Source organism: Xenia sp. Carnegie-2017, unplaced genomic scaffold (assembly GCF_021976095.1).
Source record: "Xenia sp. Carnegie-2017 unplaced genomic scaffold, XeniaSp_v1 HiC_scaffold_21, whole genome shotgun sequence".
Classification (NCBI taxonomy): Eukaryota; Metazoa; Cnidaria; class Anthozoa; order Malacalcyonacea; family Xeniidae; genus Xenia; species Xenia sp. Carnegie-2017.
The window spans coordinates 6066060-6084992 of NW_025813484.1; the positions used below are offsets into that span (position 1 = coordinate 6066060).

Genomic DNA, 18933 nt, shown 5'->3' on the forward strand with positions numbered 1-18933 from the left:
TTGAGAGGGTTATCACGTAAGACTTCTTACCCCTCTCGTGCCACCTTAGAAAGACATGAAAAAAAAGTTTGCATGGTGAACTCGAATTGCGGTTAAGGATTCGGTTTAGCATCATCAATAACACTCACAAAAAATTTCCCCAAAACGAAAATATTTTGAAATGTTTCTGAACGTTTCTGAATGTTTCTGAAATGTTCCAATACGTACTATGTATGATGGAGCAGGGTTCGCTTTTGCAGATGCAAACTTTAACCTGGAAAAATATCGCATTTGTATGATGATCATAACACTGTTTTTAAACAAAAACTTCATGCATGAAATGAGTCGTATGGTAAACATGCAGAATAACAAATGCTTACTGTTTTAAATACATACTTGGAGTCTTTCTCCGCCTGGATTTCGTACATTTTCCTCATAGTTTTGTCCGACTTCTCTGGATTTGCGCATTGAAACTGTGAGGCATTTGCATTGAGCAAGTTTATCTAGAGAAGAACGTTTTAAACATTGAATAGGTTTATCTAAAGAAGAAACGTGTTGAGCATTGAATTAGTTTATCTGAAGAGGAATCATGTTAAACATTGAGTAAGTTTATCAGAAGAGGAAACATGTTAAACATTGAGTAAGTTTATCTGAAGAGGAAACATGTTAAACATTGAGTAACTTTATGTGAAGAGGACACATGTTAAACATTGAGTAAGTTTATCTGAAGAGGAAACATGTTAAACATTGAGTAAGTTTATCTGAAGAGGAAACATGTTAAACATTGAGTAAGTTTATCTGAAGAGGACATATGTTAAACATTGAGTAACTTTATGTGAAGAGGACACATGTTAAACATCGAGTAAGTTTATCTGAAGAGGAAACGTGTTAAACATCGAATCATTTACTTTGGAAAGGAAACGTATGAAACATTAACTATACAAGAAAATAGTGACTTTCAACTAAAAAGAAACATAACACTCAGTCTGCACAACAGTTAAAAAGCCACATATCCTCTTTACACCTCAGCCTTTTTCTTATTTTTTGACCTCTCTTCTTGCAATCTTGAGGCAACGGCAGGAATTGTGTATGTACTCTGGGGAACCTATAATACAAAAAATACATCATGAGCGAATTTGCCTTGTGGAAATATTTAGGACTCAATTCCAAATCAATAAGTTTGACTTACAGGCTTTGAAGGCTTCAATTTCGGTATCTATCAAAAACAAAAACACTCTGAATGATTTTTAGAGGATCAAAACCAAGTGGCGTAGCAATCCCAGGGATGGATCCACCATGGTTTTGTAGGGGAGTGCCTTCGCTATGATTAGACTTCGGTGACAATTTTTTACCGTAGCAAGTCAGACTTTTTTGTTTAATCTTGCAAACTTTATTTGGGAGATTTTTAGAAGTGGTCTCCGTTAATCACACATCGCTTAGTTGTCAAGTATAATGATATTTAGTTGGGAAGTTAGTGCCTCCCCCTCCCCTCCCTCAACACAAAAATCCATCCTTGCATTTTTGGTCGTGCTATGCAATTTTCAGATCATCAGCGCTATTTACTTCAATTGAAATCTGTTATTTTGACAGCCAAACTTAGGCTACAGCTACGCCATTCATAAGTTTCAGCAAGATTTAAGCTTTTGTACATTGGTGGAATGAAAGGGTGGGGTGGGGTGGACAGAGGTGCTTACCCCATTGCTTCGCCCCTCTGCGCAAAGGTCAACAAGGGTGCAAAGAGGGATGCTAATTGCAAAATTAAAATTAAAATCCATCCTACTTTTAATGGAAAAAGCCTTTACGATTAAAGTTTGTTGACTGTCAATGTATTTACTTTGATCGAAAGGCGTGAATGACAATTGATTTGTTGACTAAACAAGAACAAGTTTCCCCTTTTAACGACGAGTAGGTAAATAAATAATTGGTTTCTAACCACTGAACTTTAGTTAATCACTAAGCCAAACATCCCCCCACCTAAAAAAATCCTGGCTCGATCCATAACCGCTTGTCTATATGTAAGAACATACCTTATCAGGTATGGGAATACTCCGTGGTCGTGGTTGAGTCAACTTGAAAGGTTGTATGGCTAAAAGAAACAAGAATTCTTACCGTGACGTCATGGATTCGTCATCATGACGTCATAGAAACAAAAAGACGACGAAATAGCTAATATTAGTTATTATCATTTAATATAACTTAATATAAGTTGAGTTTATGACATGAACATCGTCATTTCAAGGTTAGCATTATTGCACTTTGGTTGCAGTACGTTGTAAAATGAGTAAAATACAGTCTTACGATGTCGGCAGTACGTTGTAAAATGTAAAATACAGTCTTACGATGTCGGCAGTACGTTGTAAAATGTGTAAAATACAGTCTTAAGATGTCGGCAGTACGTTGTAAAATGTGTAAAATACAGTCTTAAGATGTCGGCAGTACGTTGTAAAATGTGTAAAATACAGTCTTAAGATGTCGGCAGTACGTTGTAAAATGTGTAAAATACAGTCTTACGATGTCGGCAGTACGTTGTAAAATGTGTAAAATACAGTCTTAAGATGTCGGCAGTACGTTGTAAAATGTGTAAAATACAGTCTTACGATGTCAGTACGTTGGCAAACGTGTAAAATACAGTCTTACGATGTCGGCAGTACGTTGTAAAATGTGTAAAATACAGTCTTACGATGTCGGCAGTACGTTGTAAAATGTGTAAAATACAGTCTTACGATGTCGGCAGTACGTTGTAAAATGTGTAAAATACAGTCTTACGATGTCGGAAGAACGTTGTAAAATGAGTAAAATACATTCTTACGATGTCGGCAGTACGTTGTAAAATGTGTAAAATACAGTCTTACGATATAGGCAGTAGTAAGATGTGTAAATTACAGTCTTACGATGTCGGCAAATAATGTATTACGAATGAAAATCGAGAAAAACTGTTTTGCTTGCAAGATAACTATCACACCGACTGTATTTTTATTTAGATCCATATCTTTGATTCCCGACTGCCTCTTCCTTTCAGTTAAAGATAGTCACAACAAATAAATGTTGTTTATAATACATTTCAAAGAAGACATTCAATGAAAGACTTTCGAACAGCATAGTAGCAGGCGACTCCATTGATTCTCTCTTTCATATATTGAAATTGTGTACGCCTCCGTAAGCATTTCTATATCCGCGTGCATTTGTCTTTTACTCAGCAAATTGTTCAACAAAAACATATCATCTTGTTTTTATCAAGACCATCGCCCTCGTATATTTTTGAAGCAATCGATGGGGCAATTCTCATTTTAAAGATAAATGTTGTTTTTTTTATCCCGTAGCGTCACATTACAAATACTGGTCGCGTGAACTGACACGAGATCTTTCAACGTGTGAACAACGCTTGTGTAACAAAGTTGTCTTCGGCGGCAAAGTGTAATTAACGAAATTTGACAAATATTTCAATGACAAAGTCACTTGTTCCAAAACTGGCATGTTAGTTTTTCAACAAACATCTTTGTCATGAAAAATTAAACTGATCACAAAGATTTTACTCATATACACGGGTGTATTTCTGTCGTAAATAACTTTGACACAGAAACATCGCTCGTGTAAATTACGCAAGGCAGAAAAAAAAAGAGAAAAATTTATTCACCTGTATTTGGTTTTCTAATCCGTTCGGGCACACGTCGCGAGGAAATTTTGTTTTCTAATCGCAGCAAGACAATCTCTTGTAGTTCAGGCAACCAGCTGTAACATGAAAAAAAACACACAAATGTTATACAGATAACTTGATTCCCACTCTATAAGCATGGGGGAAAAGATAAAAAAATGAACAAAAATATCAGCAATCTAAAGAAAATCCTTCACACCTTGTGATGGCAAAGTGCAATAAAAAGATCGAAAAAATACAAACAAAAAATATGTTAGAAAGGTGATCATATATGGCTGTTGTGGGGGTGTTGGTTAAGTTAAGGTTAGGGTTAGGGTTAGTACAGTTTAATTGCCAAACAGGTATTTCAAACTTTAATGTGCATTTTGAAAGTGGCAGGCACTGGAATATGGTCACAGTTCTAGAAGCTCCATAAAACAGAGGAGAAGGGAGGCATAGTTAAATTTGTAACTGTTGATTACATCAAAAAACTTTAATCTAAGATACACAATAACTATATGTTTTATTAAAAGTATCCAACAGAAATTACTAGTTGCCAGCTTCTAATGAAACTGCTGGAAAAAGTGTAATCCAGTGGCATCTCTAGCTCGATACGTGAGGGGGACAGAATTCATATTATCATGTTTATATCTGTTAGAAACAATTGATTTCAAAGGAACTTAACATGGAAAAACATGCATATATGAATAAAAATCTCCCTAGCTTATCGAGCAGGCGATGCCACTGCTGTAATTAACTTTTTCTGGAAAAACTTCAATCGACTTTTATCAAATATTTTAGGAGACATGAAATGATTTACCACAAAGGGTTATCAGAAGCTATCTCTGTTTTATCAAAAAATATGTCGTTCTTTCCTAAACAATGTTGAAACTAAGTTTGTCTCCACAAAGCTATGATCATAATGTTTACACCGCTAAAGAATAATAGTGTATTTAAACCACAAATCAAGTTTTTTTCTTACCTAAGTAACGTTGAAACTAAACTTTTCTCCACAAAGCTATGATCATAATGTCTACACCACTAAAGAGCAATCACAGATCACATCATTATTACAGAAGAAAATGCAAAGTTCATCAAATGAGTTCACTAAGCCCAGAAACCTCATCTGCCATCCATGTATTGATGTTTCCTTTATTCAGAAAAAATTTAAAGAAATTGTGCATTTTACTGGCATCCTGACAACCGACCAGCTTCCACAAGTAACCAACTCCTAGCTCATCCAGTCGAAACAGAACGAGATAGCACAACACTTAGCAAATGAAAAAGAAATGGATATCAGTTAGATTTAAAAATTCATAATAAATTTAATATAGAAGCAAATGCCTACCAGAATAAAGACTTTTATCTGAACGGAGGCAATTTTTACCATCCCTGGCGTAATATGCATCAATTACAACCTATTCATAAGTGAATGGTAAAATGTGCAAACTGTCTTGATGATGTTGGAACATAGTAGATTAAACAGCCAAACCAGACTCAGTTACATAGCCAAAGGGAAGGGGGGAAGCAAAGGGCCATCTTGCAAAATTTCCCCCTCCCTAAACTAAAATGTTGCACTTTATTTACATTACATTGTTTCCATGACAGTCATGACACTCTTCCCTTTAACTGCCCCCCCCCCCCTTGATAGAAAACCCTAGTTACACCAATGACTGGACTGCAAATTATGGAAATTTTCAGCAAGACGTGCAAGAGCACTTTTCAAATGTAAAACAAAAATTTTTTTTGTCTTTGGTGGTGTGCAATTGAGTACAAATTGTGCGATGCAGACTGTTCTGTTTTTTTACAAACATGATGAACATTGGCATCTTTTCACATTAATTGGAGAGGGGACCGTTATTCATATATTCTATTATGCCTAGCTATACATGAATACAGTGACACTCATTTAACATTGGATTGACGCTCATGATGATGAACATCTCTGATCTTTTGAGGTGAATTGAAATTGGGAAATTAATAGCAAAATCCCTCGATTTTGAGTTTCTATGTGACTAGTTTTCAAAACTTTGCACTTGGCTTAGTAGGCTCAATAATTTTATTGGTGTGTGCAGTAGTTTACTAAAGTATGTATAAATCTTCGTTGTGCAACTGAAATGCCATACTCTGCTTCAGACAGTCAAAATACTCAAAACTCCTCTGTAATCATTATTACATTTGAAATTAATAGACTAAAAAAGCATTTATGTTCATAAAAACCTTAATGACGCTTTGATATCTCACACATCCGGAGAAAACCTCAGAAATGAACACTTTGGTCTCCTCGTTATTAACCTTCAAGAGATAAATGTTTATCAAACAATTTTATTTTTTTCATCAGCCACGCACAATATGCAAGGGTATCAAAATGTATTTTGTACCTTATTCTTCACTAGACACCTTTCTAAATGCTCTTCGACACCATGAGTCATGCCATTATAACTTTCGTAAACTTCAATCGAGTATTTTAACAGTAACTTCACCGAATTCATTGCCTATTATTCGGACTCTTTCTAAAAACTAAAAAATATTGCAAAGCAAACTTACAGCTTTACAATATCGAAAAGAAATATTTAAATTAACGTCTTATAAATCATTCAAAAAGAAGTTAAATCGACAAAACGGTATAACATCATAACAAACACGTTAGTCAAACTTCTATGGCATCCCAATATGGCGCCGGAAACCTTAACAACCGCCATGGCAACGACCACGCGATTAAATCTCATGATAATGATGATCTTATGGATCTTATCTTGATAAGGATCAAATGGGGATTGCTCAAACAAAATTAAATCACTAATTATTGACGTACGATCTTAAATTATCATTACTAATACATATCTTAGTTGGAAAAGACCATTGATGATGACGAACTTTACTTTATGTCCCCGTTGTTTATACTTTATGACTGATAGTGATAGCAGGTCGGTTATACACAAATGGAGCTTGCATTCAGCCAGCATTAAATTAATGTTTGTTAACACAGATTTCCAGGCATTATTTTACAATAAACCATTCTTACTAAGACAATTTTAATAAGTATAAGAAGAAGCAGATTCCATGGGAAATAGGCATCTTGAAATTCAATATTTGTTTCAAATGAAGTAAAATATTCAACATCAATTCATCGTTTTATGTCTCTAATTTTAACTCGAATGTAGATGTAGTCGATTGTACGGTTCCGGTTTTTTTGGGGAAAACTCCCCCTGTAGTCGTCAAGATAGGTCAACATCTGAAATCAAAATACGTGCTCCGTATTTTCAAGCCAACTTTTATACTTTTTACTAATGTGATAGTTTACGGTTTATATGATGTTTAATTCTATAGCAATTCTAAGTTTCAAGTAACAGTATTGTTTTAATATTAGTCATTGGTTTAAGTATTTAGGGCGAGACGTTAAATATTGCAGTTTTTCCTATTCCTACATATGCATTATAATTTAACCAGACCTTTATCTTTCTTGGATATGCCCAATTCAGTAACGTTATTTCTTTAAAAAATAACACACGCAAAATTCGAAAGAAATTTGTTATAGTGAGAGCTTTTCTGACAAGGCAAGCGTCTTGAATATGCTAAAATTTTATGACAAGACGCAATCGGCTGCTGTCAACATGTTTTGTTATCTTTTCTCTACTCGAGAGCTTTTCCTAAACCGTAAAACACTCGTATCACGTTCGGAAGCCCTCGAGTACGTCACACGTGGGAGTGTTTTAATTTATGGCATAATTTAACCCACGCAAGACTAGTACCCAAATAAGTAACCCCCGACGTACAAGCACTTTTAAATTTACATTGGTAGATATACATCGTATACGCAGTTTGGTCGATCATTTTTCAAAACTTCAACTTCTTAAAAGTTTATCAGTCAGACGAAAGAATGTCAGCCGATCCACGTTTGACCCTACTTCAAGGTAAAATATAGCGTATTGAAAGCGTTTCACTCAACGCCGCGAGATTTTCCACCTGATAATTTGAGCAGTGAATTAGCTTAACTGGTAGTCTATCTATAATGTATTACATAAGAAAGAACAGTTAGATCGCCGGCACACTTAGTGGGCAAGAACACAAAGATAAGTTTTCTAAATACAAATTAACCAAATGATTTTTTGGGGAGGCGTATTGTGTCAAGGCAAAGGTTTTAGCAAATGGCACTTCGATATTGCTTGTTTTTGTCTGCTTTGATCTCGCTTTTATAACTACGCCGCACTGAGTCGGTACGCGAGCACCACTACAGAAGGTGAGATAAAAACTGCCAGTTTCTCTTTACTGTTGTCTTTCGTTCTGAAATTCACTGTCGCCACGAATGATTTAAGGTAAAAATATTTGAATTAATTGCTGGGTCATTAAATCTATAATATTTGTTCGAACGCTTGGCTAAAACAATTTGACAGTTCGAACAGAGGCCAATTACTGGGATTGACAGTGAGATATGACAAAACGTGAGTCGGTTTGTAAAGCGAGTTCATTTTAAGCGACAAAATGATGTTAATGATGTAGAAATTTGTCAAGTATTGCCGTGTATTATAAATCACAGTATACTCTCCATATTTTATGTTAATAGCGGAGTTTATTGTGAAAAGGCAATCATGCATTCTTAATCAACCTCAACAATGCCAAATGCCTTTTCCATAAAGAATTTGTGAAAGAAATCGGAGCGAAAGTCGCCAAACATATTTTACTTCATAATAGATAGTTTTGCGGGCCTACTTTTTCGTTTTGCGAAATTTTCGGCCGTAAATAAGTCGCTACGATGGCAACTAAAGTCAAGAGACTTTGCAAGTATCCAAAGTATGCTCAAATAAGAATTAATTTCATAAGCACACAATGTTACGTTGCTCTTATAATTGCCAAACAAATTCTTCCGTAGGAACACTGAATTTCAGCTTCTGAATCTTTATTCTTATGACTTCTTCGTTTTATACACACGTTTCCCATTCATTTTTTCAGTCTCGCTGTAGATAAGGAGCTACGTATAAAGTTCGTAAGCCAAGTATACCGCAGATGGTATATGGTGTATACGACTTTAAAAGAATTGCAACGTTTTGATAAATAATAAACATATATAATATTTGATTATGTATATTATAAATATTATTATTTTATTGTAGCTACTATATTATTATTATATATGCATATATGTTTTAGTTATTCCAAATATGTTTTACTTAATCATTTCAGATTTGCGATTGAAATCTTTTGTTTATATAATTAGACGTGTTATGATATATAATTATATCATGAGAAGGCGATACAAAAATCAGTCGAAAACACATATTGATAACCTTGATGATCACCACGAGAGTTATACCTTGATGAATGTCTGGAGATTCGTTTCACTTGAGAAAATTCTTTAAACAATCATCCCGTTCATAGCAAAATACTAGAAGTTTCGTTGAAAAGATCTTTTAAGATTACAAAATTTACGTTTCCATGTATTGATATTATAAAGATCAAAACAAAAAAAAATATTTTAAACAAATTTTCGAAAACTGACTTTTCCGACAATTTCAGGTTTTTGATGTAGGTTATTTGGCACCGTGATAATTTTCAACTTTTGTTTCATGCTGCAAAAGCTAGCAAAATGCTGTCTTCCAATTTAAAGTTATTCAAAAGTTGATAGAGCTATCGAGAACGCGCAAAACCTCCAGGGTATATTTCATCGGCATATGCAATCATTTTATTTTAATAAAGTGCATTCCTTGCCTCACAAACATTTTTCCCGGTCCACTATCTGTAATCAGTTTTCGACAAAATGTAAATAAATTTCATGAAGCAAAGAGCAAAGCGGTTTTGTAAAACGCAAAATGCAAAACAAAACAAGCATTTAGCTACGAATACGAATGAGAAGTGAGAAAACACTTGAAAAGTGAGTTCTGTTTTTGCAGACGACGCAATTTTAAACGATTTATTCCATTTACTGAAGAAAATTAAAGGAGTGAAACCAAACTGACAGTTATGAGGAAAAGGAACAAAAAGGAACGGGCACGTACCACTATAACATGATGACGTTCACGTCTAAGTGGAATGTCCGAGAGGGCTCAGTAAATCTTCGAATGCAGTTTGCCATGTGTGCATCACCATAGGCGTACGGGAGCTATCATTTTTTTTTGGGGGGGGTGCTCTAAATATTTTCGCTAGCTCACAAAGAAGGTTCGCCGTATTTTCGTCTGACTAACGCTAAAAATTTTCCCAACTTTTCAATCTCTAAACTTTCTTGGCAGGCAGGCAGGTGGTTTCTTAGATCAACGTCTCGGACTGTTATTAGCATTGCGACTCTCTTTGAAAACTCACCTTTCATGAAAATTTAATTTAATCCAAAGCATTTTTTTTCTGTAGCAGTTTCCCGACAACTCGCAGCAGCACCATCAAGCACATTGGCTCAATTTCAACCCACGACGAATGGTAAGTTGCTTTTCGTAGTTTTTTGCAATGCGGTACATATTTGGACCTATGAAGAAACATTAGCACGCGAACATTTGTAGAAATGGTACTCGTTTCACTCTACGGTGGAAGACATGAAATAACCATGCAATAAGCAATTACACGCTAACGATGCGCTAAAGCTTAACTCCGAGAATTACGCGAAATTAGAAATCAATTAATTGGTTTTATTAGAAATTAATGCGTTTAATTGGATTGTAATGTGCATGACATGGCGTGGCAAGATGCATTGGAATTGTTTTGAATTAATTTGGCGAAACTGAAACGGTCGAAAATTACATCCTATTTACTACCCTGATAAATAGGGTATCGCCTGTACAAGGAGTTGTATGTCAAAGATTAAAGGTTTCTATTTGACGACGTACCCTTCGTCAGCTCTTTTGCGCTGTCAGTTTAAATTTACCATAAGAACAACATAAAACATAATTCGTGGTCGCTGCATCCGTCCGTCCTTTTACATCATTACGTGTGTGGGGGCAGTTAGTTTCAATTGGCCTACAAAGGAGAGATCTTGACATTTAAGTTGAAATCGTAATACGATAGTCACGTATGCTATTGCGTGGTAAACTTTCACAAGAAGACCGCTCAATACCGTTGATAGAAGGGAGGTTGCATGTTATGAACAGAAAAATTTTGCTGTCCCACTGAGTTTTGCACGCTTAGGTTATGTTACACGATGATGAATGATGATGAGGATGATGATGATAACATATACAGCAACACGCAAAAGTATTCAATACACTGGATAATTGTTAATATCTCACGTTCTAATCATTATTTTTTGATGAAAATTGCATGAAATATTCATGTTAGTGTAACAAACAAAATCCCTGAAGGATATTGAAAAGCAATCAGTATTGTATTGTTTATTCAAAAAAACATCAAAATAAGTAACGCAAAAGTATTCAACGCATCAATTTAGTATTTAGTTGCAAATCCTTTATTCTGTTTTACAGCAAGAAGTCTCTTAGCATAATTCTTAGTGAACTTTTTGCATGTCTCAGGCGTTATTTGATGCCATTCTTCGAAGCAGAAAGTTTTCAAATCTTCCATATTTTTAGGATTCCTCTTGTGGACATTGATTTTGAGAATCCTCCACAAATTTTCGATTGGGTTTAGGTCAGGTGATTGGCTGGGCCATTTCATCACATCAATTTTGTTATCCGTAAACCATTTTTTCACTAGCTTCGAGGTGTGCTTCGGGTCATTGTCTTGTTGAAACACAAAACCACTTTCAAACTGGAAGGAATCAACCGATTTCTCAAGTTTTTCCGTCAAAATGTCTCGATACATAAGGGCATTCATCCTTCCTTCTATGATCTTCAACTCTCCGACTCCATTCGAACAAAAACAAGCCCAAATCATTATACTACCCCCACCAAATTTAACTGTTGGGATAGTGTTTTTTGGAGCATGAGATTCTCCGCTTTTTCTCCAAACCTTGTTAGCACCATTATGACCAAAAAGTTCTATTTTTGTCTCATCTGACCATACAACAGTGTCCCAATACGTATCTGGCTTCACTAGATATTCGTCGGCAAACTTCAATCGGTCAACAACATGTTTCTTCTTCAGAAGAGGCGTTTTTCTGGGGGACCTGGAGTGAATACCGGCTCGATAAATAGTCCGACTGATAGTATCTTTGCTAACATTTACTTCAGCGCCTTTTAACTGCTCTTGTATCTCTGAACGGGTTACAAATGGGTTCTGTTTCACTTTTCTAATGACCAATCTTTCACTTGCACCAGTAATCTTTCTTGGACGGCCTGTTCTGGGACCATTTAACACAGAGTCACACTTCCTCCACTTTCTGATGATGCATCCCACTGTGTTTACATTCACATTTAAAGCCTGTGATATCTTCCTGTACCCATTCCCTTTTTGGTACAGTTCTACGATACGTTCACGCATGTCGTTACACAATTCCTTTGTTTTAACCATGGCTAAATAGTAAACACTAAGGGAAACTGAGTTCACGAACGGTTACAGAGGTATCACTGGCCATACTGACTTCAAAATAACGACAGGGACGCGGGTGATTGGTCAAATATTGTCATATTAATATGGAAATGAACCATGATGGGATGTTCGCAATAAAAACCTATAGTAATATGTTAACAACATTATGATAACATAATGTATTGAATACTTTTGCGTTACTTATTTTGATGTTTTTTTGAATAAACAATACAATACTGATTGCTTTTCAATATCCTTCAGGGATTTTGTTTCTTACACTAACATGAATATTTCATGTACTTTGCATCAAAAAATAATGATTAGAACGTGAGATATTAACAATTATCCAGTGTATTGAATACTTTTGCGTGTTGCTGTATATTTATATATAGAAACAAAAAGTAGGAACTGATATTTCTTTTAAGAAGTTTCATTCACATGTAGGAGGAAAATTTTCGATACTCGACACGGATTTCTGGCCTTTGAATAGTCATCCCATTTGTATATATGAAAAATAGGGGCAGTCTCTGGTGCATCCGCATCTTAAGATGACGTCATAGGGATTATTCGGTAAACGATTATTTTTACCGGCATATTTTTTTGGGAATATTTCAGTGGTCGCGGAAATCTTCGTTGATTGTGTGAAGACTGACCATGTAATATCGAGTTTCCTCTTCGAAATTTTACTTCGACTTCCTGAGCAATGGACTTACATCAAATTTTTATCATTATGCTAAAATGAAAGTTGCTGTACCAAAGTGTGATGAAATTGAATAACATCCGACGAAGAGAGTCCATCAGCTGATAACTATCAGGTGATGATTATATATGCAGTCAATACATGCATTGTAATAATAAACTGGTGGGCGCACTTTAGCTTTTTTCAAATAAACCGTACTGTATTTCGAAAAAATGTTTCGAGTGTACAGCTGCTCTGCTCAGCTTACTAGATGCTGTTCTGGAATTCTGAAAGCGTGCAGCAAAACACACGATGAGTTTAAAACACATTAGTTAATTGAAGAAAATCAATAGATCATTATTAAGTCAATCGTTTATCTTTTCGACACATCAGAAATTCTCGCATTGTTGACGATTAAATCATAAGTATGTAAGGTTTACAACAAGTGCATGCAACCTAAAACTGCTTGCGGCTTGAATTGTCGCTCTAAGATAAAATTTTAACAGCGTTACGAACGACTTTTTTCAACTACATCGTAAACCGTGCCTGCATGGTTTGCCATCCGTTCAAATCACCTAGATTTTAAAAGCACGCGATGATACGAATATGCATGAATTATATCAGTTAGTTTGATGACGTATGTCGTAGTAAGCTGCTGTTCGTGCCAGTTCACGAATACTTATTTGAAGTAATAACGTTTACCAACGATTGCATGTGCTAAAAATGTGAGTACAATTAGACCATGCGTTTCTTGTAATTTATTTTGACTTAAAATGTAATTTATAGCTGCCTCCCACGTATACCTGTTACCTATACGTTTATACTGTAAACGAAGATTAACACAGCTGTTCTGCTCTTATCCCTACTTACTATCCAAAACTCCGACGCATATAATTCGGACTACGAATAGCAAGAGTATAAAAAATACACACCACCACCCAATCGCCTTAAAGTGAAGATTATCTCGCCTTGCCTAGTCGATAATAAGGTTGACCTCTCGCCCTTCGGCTGTAGTGTAAAATAACACTCTATACGTTTCGAAATTGTCCCAGTGTTGGCGATTGTATTCTGTATTTTTCATAACATTTAGCAATGTTTGTAATATCTAGCCCATATCATTGCACTCGAGGCACATAGTTAATATTAATAACAGCTGCATTTATTTTTAGACCGCTTGCGCTATATTTGGCCGCGCAGATATTGACAAATTGCTTCCCTTCGTGAGATCGATCTAATGCGCTTGCCTTGACTGAGAGGGCAGGTGGAAGCTCTTGATGCATTAATAATAAATTCGAAATCTGCATTCGCTGTACATCGGCGAGTTGTTACTCGGAGAACACCGGTGAAAAACTTTAACATCCGGTGATGGCTAATCGCCAAGTGTTACACCTTAAAAATTAATATCAAAACCAAAAACAGTCTTTTATACATAGACAGTGCTCGACGCCATATTTTATCGCAGTTCCGCATAACTTAACAACGGGCATTTGCTAGCTTTGTGTTAGTTTCCTAGCAACAAAACAAAGCAACACCTAGTTTCAATATCGTCGATATGCGAACCCATATTGTGTTCATAATGTTATTAATAGTTTGTTTCCGCTGAAGGAGCGCCCGCTGTTATTGCCGTCGTTTTCATTTGCAAAAAGTTAAATGAAAGTACCCACCCGTAATGCATAGCCAGTCAAAATCCGAGGAAATCATATAAAAATAGTATAAGACCTTAGTTGTCATGAATAATTACAGTTCGGAATGTTAATCTGAAACCAAATACAGATAATAGCACATTAGTAATTACGTCAATCGTGTCGTTGACGTCACGAGAATGCACAGCGGTGATTGGCGGAAAGGGACGACACAATCAAACCTCAAAGGACGCAACGTAATAAAAGTTTAAGGCGCACGCCAGCGGAATTAAATCAAACCAAGCAAGTACAAGAGTGAACTTCGGCTAGTCCGAATAAAAATAAAATAAAACGTTATTGCTGGCAATAACGTCTGTTGATCAGTTTCAAAGTTTTCGTCGAATTTTTTAGTTTAAACCTACAATGACTTACACAAACTGCTACGACTATAGCAACTTACTAACGAGCACAGACGCGTTGGGAAGCTTAGGAAGCCTAGCGAAAGTCGCTACAGATCAACTGCTAGGCTGGACAGATACCTCCGGATTTTTAGCATCGCAGCTTAACACGCAAACGGCTCAAGCTTGTATTGACGACTTCACTTTTGGCGTTGACACGTTCGGCGAACAAACAGTGCCAGGTATATAGTTTAAAGTGTTCTCAATCGGTATTAAAACTCTCGTTTATTTGATGACGCTCGTTTTAATCAACGCTAGTGTATCAAACTGACATAGGTTTTGGCAATGCATTCGAAATTCCTTTGATACATAACTCTTTGTTTTGTATGAACAATTCGATGACTTTGGGCGTAAGTCGTATCACGCACTTACGTGCTTTGACGCCATCATTCGCTTCACATTTTACGCGAACCTAATCGTCGTTTCCATAAAGCGCTTTAAATTAAACACTCTTCTCATTGTAAAGAAATGATATGTTTCTTCTTCATGCTACGTTTGGTAGTCGATCGATTTTTATGAAATTCTGCGCGTTTCGAAATAGTGATATTGAACTTCTTTTATACTCTAGTCGATATTTTGTGTTCAAATTTTCAGGACTTTTGTGTTTTGTTTGAGAGTAATGCGTTGGTGTAAGAGTTTAAACTAAATCTATGTTGTTATTCCTTTCTTGAACAGGAGAGTACGACTTCGCAGCCGTGCCCGAATTAAAACAAGACATCAAACCCGACATCGCACTACTCCAAAAAAACGCACATCGTTTCGACCAATTTAAAACTCCATCTCTTGCAGAAGTGTTTTCTCAAACCTCCGGAACAAGCCCACCTCCAACTTCACAAACCTCCCCATACAGCTCGCCACCTCACAATCAGTGGAATCCTGATCGCACGGTCTTGACTTCTCTCGTCAGCAACGTCAACCCCATCAATACTGCGATTCCTTTTCCTCGTGCTCCACTCCCGCATCAATGTCGCAACCACCAGTTTCATGCAGCATTCAAAACACAATTCAACCGCAATCCGCTGCCTTGTTACAAAAGATTCAGCAGCAACAGCAACTCTTTGATACGTACCAAAAAGTGACGCAAGCCGCCACGGCCTTCCCTTACACGAAGGCACCTCCATCACTCTCTACTCTCCCATACCTTCCAGTTACAGCAACCGTAAATATGAAGTGGCCATTGATTGGCGATCCAAATGGGCTTACGCAAAATCTTAAAATGGACGCGAGCCTCGAAAAGCTACTGAATCCTTCCGCAAACGACTTCTTCAATAATAACAACAACAACAACAACAACATCATGAAGGTCCCCAAGTCTGCACCCAATAATAATAGCAACAACCACAACATCAGACCTGTGAAAGGTGGAAGTAACATACTTAAAGTGAAAAGAGACGACCAACTCACGAAACGAGCCAAAACACCGCCAAGTGAACGACCGTATGGATGTCCTTTTGAGGCCTGCTCCCGACGTTTTTCTCGCTCTGACGAGCTCACTCGCCACATGCGTACGCACACTGGTCAGAAACCTTTTCAATGTCGTATCTGCATGAGGAATTTCTCTCGTTCTGATCATCTGACAACCCATATCAGAACGCACACCGGTGAGAAACCATTTGCGTGCGATACCTGCGGCAGACGCTTCGCCCGTTCTGACGAGAGAAGAAGGCACACGAAAATCCATCTGCGCGAGCAAGCCAAAAAAGAGGAAGAGGCTAAAAAGGCTTTAGTAGCTCAAAGCCATTCGAATCTTACGACCGTGCCTTCGTCACAATTTCAAGTTCCCTCTCTTTCCACCATGCCAAGACCCCTTTCTGCTTGAACAATTTATTTAACCATCACCAACTTTGCACTCAAAAAAATACATTTACCAGCGCTGGCGCTATCAAATATGTAGAACAAGTATATATAACTTAAACATTTAGTACCCAGAGAGAAAACACGTTTGTATTATATTTAAACAGTTGCAAGAGATGATTGTTTTAGGCTGGTCCTATAAAACCTTGTGTATATAAAATGAAACAACTGGATGCATGTAATATTCCATATTGAGTCACGAGGAGAATGCGAGTCTTCCTGTTGATTCGGGATTACGAGAAGATCCTTCCACATGACAAGCGAAGCTTATGGCCGCGCCATGTTCTTCGCTAGTGAACAATTTATAGTATATTTTGATTATGTCGAGGCGTGTTAACTGTAAGCCTCCAATATTTTCCTTTCTATCGAAATATAAAGAAAAAAAAACAATAAGGTTGTGTAAATCATTTTGTACAATCCCAATTCGCGTGTGTGGAGGAAAGCTTACGATGGCCTAAGCGGATTCTGCTTAGTTTGTATCTTCCCAACACTTCTTCGATCATGAACTTTTTTAGTATTGTGTTGCCTAGATATTGTCTAAGTTCCCCTTTTTTATACGCCCAAACGATGAAAACTTTGGTAGTTTGAATTATTTCAATGTGAGAAATTTCGTGATTTAATGATCGATGTAAAGTATTAGGATCGAATTTCTTTTCATAAAGATGTTTATCTCAATGTTTACACATTTTTTGAATTCATTTTCGGCACTTGAGTAATATTCATAATGATCCGAGTCAACGTCATTTCACGAGCCCCCGCTGTTAAATGTCGGAGTATGTCTTTCACGGCAACGTATTCGAAATTATACATCAACCAAAGACATAATTTTGCTACGATCCTGAACATGCCTGCCACATCATGCACATCCAACATAATACGCACTGTGTTTCGTTTAAAAATTCTGATCAGATGAAAACCAGTAAATTATCAGCCTATCAGACACTTATTGATGGAATGGATGCCATAAAGGCAAAAATCCGAGAGATAAATATCGCAACAAAAATTCCACGTTAAAGTCTTTGTTTTTGTATTGTACAACTGCTACGTATACAAAGCAAGATACCCGGGCGCGATATTCGCTGTAAAAAATATGTCATAGTTTTACTAAAACGCTGAATAGCATAATATAATGTCGCTCGACGCTCGTGATAAAAAATACGTAAGATCTAATTAAACATACGTACGTATGAAAAGAAACATGCATATTTTCTTCTCGATTGTTGAAAAACATTATTTCATAAAATACGCAAGATTTCCATCTGTATTAATATGAATGACCTCCTGTGCGGGCGACGATGTCCAATTTCGACGCATTTTAATTAAAAGAAATTAAAACAATCATTTTGTTTTAATCACTTTTAACGCATGCAAGCATCGAAAGATTTTATCGTCAGCGGCAAAGATACAGTCATACACTGGGTACATTTCAGCGCTGCTTGTGTGCAGCATCATATGAGTCCTTTTTGTTACGTCCGCCATCTGAAGCATGCGATATTTGTTTTAACTTGAAGGCCATTGGTAACATCATAACGACTCAACGGAATGTTTATAAACACGAAACCATAGCACCGTACATTTGTACAACACAGCAATATCAGTCAGAATGGATAGAAAATGGTGTGATTGAATCGTTCGCCCAAGGGTACATATCGAATTCCAAAATCCATTTGTGAAGCATGCCAAGTTTTGTTGGAAAGATCTGTTTTAAATCAAATTTCATTCAAAATGGAAATTTCTTTGGAATTTCAAGCAATGTTTGTCATGTAAATTGTGAGCAATGACCAAATCAAAACACGATAAAAATCTTCAGAAAAATTTTGCGTAATAAATCGCCTATTCTTTATGGTCCATTTATGGTCGAAGGTAGAAATATGATCTTATTTCCTTGTGTAATGTGATTTGATGAAGTGATTTGTGAGCAACATGCATTCGTGTTTGTAATTCTTATGACATCTTATTGTCAAAAAAATGAAAAGATAACAAATATTAAATTTTCAATAATGCATCGAGACAGATCACGACAAACAATGTGAAGCATTATGTGTAAAAATAATTATATTTTTGCATGTAGGGGCTACAGTTCTTATCTCCAATATGAACGCAAGTCCGAGCAAAAACAAAATAAAAACATACAAAACTAAGGTAAAAATCAATCGTGAAGGAAAATAACAAGAGGAGAGCACTTTTTTCATTGGACGAATGCCAAACAGATCTATACATCACACGTGAACAAGGCATGACGAACTTTATCTCGGAATTTTGTATAAATCAGCTGAAAGAAACAGACTGAAATACCTTTACAGGTTA

At 36.4% G+C, this 18933-nt stretch overlaps 3 protein-coding genes across 4 annotated transcripts in view; 1 reads left to right on the plus strand and 2 right to left on the minus strand.

The window, feature by feature from the left end:
- LOC124444613 (huntingtin-like) overlaps window positions 1–112 on the minus strand; it is a gene marked incomplete at its 3' end in the record, with an annotated part of 2013 nt that extends 1901 nt beyond the window's left edge. The window contains exon 1 of the mRNA XM_046995224.1: window positions 31–112. Within this exon, the coding sequence (XP_046851180.1) occupies window positions 31–112 (82 nt within the window). The remainder of the gene's footprint in view (window positions 1–30) is intronic.
- On the minus strand, window positions 17–6281 carry LOC124443955 (cilia- and flagella-associated protein 99-like). Of its 2 annotated transcripts, XM_046994504.1 has the most exons (11): window positions 5992–6281; window positions 5831–5905; window positions 4959–5028; window positions 4732–4880; window positions 4593–4651; window positions 3614–3708; window positions 2007–2065; window positions 1169–1195; window positions 1004–1084; window positions 376–482; window positions 17–253 (listed from the first exon to the last, which is right to left on the minus strand). In XM_046994504.1, exons 1-11 carry the CDS (start codon window positions 6100–6102, stop codon window positions 115–117), a joined length of 972 nt encoding a protein of 323 aa, XP_046850460.1. In that variant the 5' UTR covers window positions 6103–6281; the 3' UTR covers window positions 17–114. The 2 variants fall into 2 exon arrangements, with proteins under 2 accessions (XP_046850460.1, XP_046850461.1); XM_046994505.1 differs by lacking the exon at window positions 17–253 and having other exon boundaries at window positions 422–482; window positions 1029–1084.
- Window positions 6282–14633: 8352 nt separating this feature from the next.
- On the plus strand, window positions 14634–17307 carry LOC124443812 (early growth response protein 1-like). The gene is given in 3 exon segments (XM_046994344.1): window positions 14634–14954; window positions 15448–15779; window positions 15782–17307. Coding segments are annotated over 3 exon segments (1359 nt in total). The 5' UTR covers window positions 14634–14737; the 3' UTR covers window positions 16592–17307.
- The last annotated feature ends 1626 nt before the right edge of the window (window positions 17308–18933 follow it).